Source organism: Zeugodacus cucurbitae, chromosome 4 (genome assembly GCF_028554725.1).
Source record: "Zeugodacus cucurbitae isolate PBARC_wt_2022May chromosome 4, idZeuCucr1.2, whole genome shotgun sequence".
In the NCBI taxonomy this organism is placed as follows: Eukaryota; Metazoa; Arthropoda; class Insecta; order Diptera; family Tephritidae; genus Zeugodacus; species Zeugodacus cucurbitae.
The window spans coordinates 21,551,927-21,557,129 of NC_071669.1; the positions used below are offsets into that span (position 1 = coordinate 21,551,927).

General features: G+C 39.8%; 1 protein-coding gene across 1 annotated transcript; it reads right to left on the bottom strand.

Annotated features, from left to right (window-relative positions):
* Window positions 1-343: 343 nt before the first annotated feature.
* On the bottom strand, window positions 344-3,781 carry LOC105217664 (uncharacterized). Its single transcript, XM_054229294.1, has 3 exons — window positions 1,513-3,781; window positions 929-1,451; window positions 344-865 (listed from the first exon to the last, which is right to left on the bottom strand). Exons 1-3 carry the CDS (start codon window positions 3,621-3,623, stop codon window positions 353-355), a joined length of 3,147 nt encoding a protein of 1,048 aa, XP_054085269.1. The 5' UTR covers window positions 3,624-3,781; the 3' UTR covers window positions 344-352.
* Window positions 3,782-5,203: the final 1,422 nt, after the last annotated feature.

Here is a 5,203-nt window from a genome sequence, read left to right on the forward strand (position 1 = left end):
CATGACACTGAAACCATCTATTTGCATGCCCACCAAATCCCACTAACACCCCTTTTCCTTTCGTACGAACCTGTCGAAATTGCTCGTTTCCTGGGCCTCCCGTTAGATGACTTCGATAACAGTTAATTTAGGCTTGCCGGTTCAGGCAGGTTTGGGTAACCGCTACAACAACACTATACACAATCACAATCAAAAAACACACACATATTTTTGCAGGCTACATAACTTTTAATGTACTTTAATCAAATGCTGTAAATGAGCTAGGGGCTAATGTCACATCAATGTACTGTTAAGAGAAAACGCGCAAGAAAAAAATGAATAAAGCTCGAGACTCACTGAAACACTCCACTTCTCACCTCGAACTAAATTTGCGGTGTAACCATTTAACCATTCTTAAACGGGTGCGCCGCTTTACCACCATCCAATGGGTCCAGCATTCAAATAGAAATATTACCACTGCCAGTGTGGACAGCATGACATGGAGAGCGAAACTGCCACCGACCTGTTTGATAGTTAAACTCTTCACGAGCACTTTCTGAGCGCGTTGTATTTCCTCGCGTATCCTACGCTTCAAGTCCAATTCTCGCGCCCATTTCTGCATATGGCCCGATTCGATGATATGCTGTATGACAGGGTTGATTTTATGCAGCAAATGAAATTTCTTCGGCAATAACATGGTAACCAAATACACATAGAGATTCTCATTACGATCGAAGCAGTAAAGCTGATCGCGCTTAATGTGTGGATTGTAGAAGGAATGCTGACGCGAAACAGCGACTGCGAGATTTTCATCCGAGGCGGCGCGATTGAGACACTCCTCGATGTTGTAGCACATTTGAAACTTTTCGCGGATATACTTGAAAATCTGAAGAGAGAATATTTACTGCTAGAAATAATTGAGTAAATTTGAGTTATGGGTCCAACTCACCTCACCATCCTTATTCAGATGTCGCACATTCTCCACACTGCCCGTAACAGTCATGCGATTGCGGTAAATTTCTTCCAAGTGACTTATTTGATAGGACGACTTCGGTGTGGTCAAGGTGCTAACCAAAAAGCTCTGATAGACATTGACAAACATTATGGCCAAAAAGAATGTGCTACCGAAAGTGATGCGTAGCGAATTGGGTAAACGTGTGAGCTGTGTCGATTGGCTGAGTATAACGCCGAGTATGCGCACAAAAGTGGCAAAGAAACCACCGAAAAAGATCAAACGTATGTTTAACAGCTTTTGTGCGAGACATATATTCAACGTAGATATGAGAATGAAAGCCAACGTACAGAGCCAAGTGCTAATGTGAAAGCTTTGCAGAAAATTGAAGAGATCGTATTTGCGTTTCGCTCGCGCCACACACCACGTGAGATCATCCTGATGGTAGGCAATGCTGCTGGAGACAAATTGACTGATGCTGGGATCTTCGTCGATGCCACCCAAGATCATTTCAATGTCACTAGAAATAAATGAGTTAAAGACGCGAGAACCTACCTTCAAAGCAGCAATTAAACACTCACCCATCAATGAGTTGTTGGAACAGATGATAGAGATTGGTATTCTCCAGTTGCAGATCTATTGTTATATGTAAACGCTCGCCGATAGTCTGTACCAACTGATACTCGATGCCATTCAACTTCACCGTTGGCTCATCATTCAGATCGGCTGTGTCTACATCGTTGTATGAGTTATCTGCCTCTGCATCTTCATCCGTATCGTTATAAGTGTCGTTATCACTATGTTCTGTATTTTCCTCATTTTCTGTGTCATACGCTGCCGCCTCTGTGGCTAATTCTTCGTAGCTTTCATCAGCTCTGTGGTTGTTGTCTGCTTTGCTCTCATGCTCACTGGCTTCTTTGAAGATGTATGGTTCCCAGGGTCGAAAAGCGGCTACAACTGGACAACCGCTGAGATCTTTTGGGAACTTATCAAAGAACGATGCTCGATATAGTTCCTGTAGGTAAATTTTCTGTGTTTGCAAGTCATTTGTGTCGTCCTGTTTGTATTCAATGAATTTTTGTTGTTTTTGTAGATATTGTTTTTGGTATAGGTTGTTATTTTTCTTTGTAACCTTTGAATTGTGTTTTTTCTTGGGTTTCTTTTTGTCATCGAAAATAGTTTTTAATCGGGTTTCTGTATCAGCTTTAAGGTTTGCTTGACTTCGTCGTCCAAAATTTTTATAACTCCAGCTCAAGTTGCTGGTTATATATTCTTTACTTTCCTTTTCGTTTTCTTTCGTATTTTGCTTTCTTTTTCCTATTTTGTTTCCATTTTCGATCACAATTAACTCTTTATTATTCTTCGTATAATCATGTTGGTATCCAAGCCACTCTCCCCTCCAAACTATCTGATCCAATTGATCCTTGCTGCCATTTTGTTTTTTATTTTCATTCCCCGTGATTTCTTTCACTTCTTCATTATTGATTGGCATTTTTTCCTCCAATTCTACACTATTTTGGTTAACTTTGAGAGGTCCAATCTCATTGCGATCACTATATATTTCTATATCTCGTTCTTCTCCTCGTTCGCTATCAATTTCTTCCTCTAACCTTTCATTTCCGTCCGCATCTCTGATTTCATCTCCTATCACACCGCTTTCTCCATCTTTATTGCCATTCATTTCTCCACCACCAGCAACACCACCATCATCTATATTTGTATCTCCCTCTCCATCACTGTTATTATCATCAGTATCTTGACTTCTATTTCCATTTCTTTCTTCGTCTTCATCTTTATTCTCATTTCCCTCTCCATATTCCACTCCGCCTTCGTTATTATTTTCTTCAACTGTACCATCATTATTCCCTGCGTCATCGCCTTGTCCTCCATCATAATCTTCGTCATCGCCAACGACTTCTTCTCCATCATCTTCTTCATCAAAATTATACTCGTATTTTGGCTTACTGTCATCTTGATAATCACACATATCCAAAGTCTCTATGGCTATTACCCGATTACCACAATTATTGTCTGGATGATATGGGAACACTGTCTTTCCATAGTAGAAGCCATTCTCTTCATTTCTGCCAATCACATTAACATTGTAAATCTTCTTATTCATAAAGCTAAGTAGTATTTCTATCATCAATTCGGTCATCTCGTCGTCGGTTTCCTCGACTGAAGCCAAATAGACAACGAATTGTGCCAGCGGGTTCCAATTTATATTTGTTTTCCAATCTTCGAAAACATCTTCCAAATCACCATCCTCCAAGTTCTCAATAACAATGAAGTAACACTGTGGCTTCTCATGCAAAGTCATAGTAGACCTCACGTTGTGCGCTGGTTGACGTGGATTTCGCACCACAACTGTCCATGGTACGGCGACCTGCGTATGAAAGGCATTCAACAAATTCTGTTGAATGTGTAATGAGGCTGTTGTGAAACTCATTGAGATGATCGAACCCGAGAGTGGTTCACCATATTGAAAATATTTCTGCAGCAGCGCGAGTGTACAGACGATTTGTGAACGATCCGTCTCAGAAATCTCCATGAGATGCATGCCGAAACATTGTATACGTTGCGGCAAACTCACAAATAACGGTAGCAAACAGAAAAACCATTGGAGTAACATGACTTCCGGAGCTGAGACAGCACGCGAATAAGGCAGAAAACTGAATGAACCCATATCCATAAAACGAGAAAGTTTTTGTTGACTTCAGTGGGGTTTTGTTCTGTTTAGTTTATATTCCCTCGGGAAAATTAGTGCCAATGTCCACAGAAAGCATGATACGTAAAACTAACAAGATATCAGCAAATTGAAACAAATTGAAACAAAATTACCGCATAACTAATAAGGAGTAAACAAAATTGGAAGATTATCATGATGTAATTGCGTTTGTATTGCTGTATTGTTAAAAATAGGAAGAATTTGTTTTATGGAAATCCTTCAGGAGTAAACTTGTACTCTTTGAATATTGTATTGAACAAAATAATTATTTTGGGAGATATTCATGAAACTAATTTTTTTTTTTGGTTACCAAAAAGATACTACAAACTTGGACGAACGTCAGGGTTTGGGTACACCAAGCAAAAAAAGTGCTAGTATAAGACAATATAAAAATCAGGACAAGTGCGCTATTTTCTCCTCATCGAGTAGTTTTTCAATTGAAAAAACTCTCACTGTTAAAATGGATTGGCTAATTAAAAAAAAAAAACGATAGAGGAGGAACTAAAAACAAGGATTGTGTTTCAGATGAGAGAGAAAAGTGCAACAGCAAGGGCTTTTAAAGGAATCGTACGATAACAAAGAGAGTAGGAACCGACCAGTTAATATTTTTATTGTCTTCTCATAAATTAATAATTAACGAAACAAATAAGAAAACTCAAGTTCAAGCCCCAGCTGTAGAAATAATATTATAATATAATATATCACTCGTATTGTAGAAAAGCGAGTGATAGCTGAAGAACTTAAGCCGCTTGAATACCAGAATCGTCGTATGTTAGGGAATTAGGCTGGGCAACAACTTGAAAATGATCCGGATTTTCATCGAAAAAGAGTGGAATAAGAGCCGTACTTGTCGCTTATTGAAATTTAAGAGGAATGATACAAGAACCTTTGTAGGGGTGTTAACCGAACACTGTCTGATTGGGAGACACGCCAGCAGACTGGGGCTACCTTTCAATGATTACTGCAGGAGCTGCCAAGAAGAAGAAGAAGAATAAGAAACGATTACACACCTTCTTTGTGGATGCAAGGCTCTGTACCGAAAAATAATTGCAACTATTGGACGCGGTTTCCTCGAGGATGTGGGCGAAGTTGCTCATGTCAAATTCTGTGAACTTTTTCACTTTATCAGGACCACAGGGTGGTTCAATGATGACTCGATAGTGTGAGGGATCTCAGTCCCAGTGGTATCGCAATGGGCCTCCCAAAGGCCTAGGTGCGTCGTTTGACAACCACTTAACCTAACCTTCATCGAAAAATCATCTATGCTTATTGGTCAGGCAGCAATCTACACACACACTCCATGAGTCACCATTGCATCCCGAAAAAATTACGGTTTGGTGCGGTTTATGGGGGTCGGCGGCGTCATTGTGTCGTAATATTTCCGTGATGATCAAGACCGCTGATATAATAACTGAATATTTTTACAATGCCCGAATTTAATGATATGGAATTGGACAATATGTGGTTCCAACAGGACGTCGCCACAAGTCACACAGCGAATGTCACAATCGATTTATTGAAAACCAAGTTTGGTGAATGTGTTA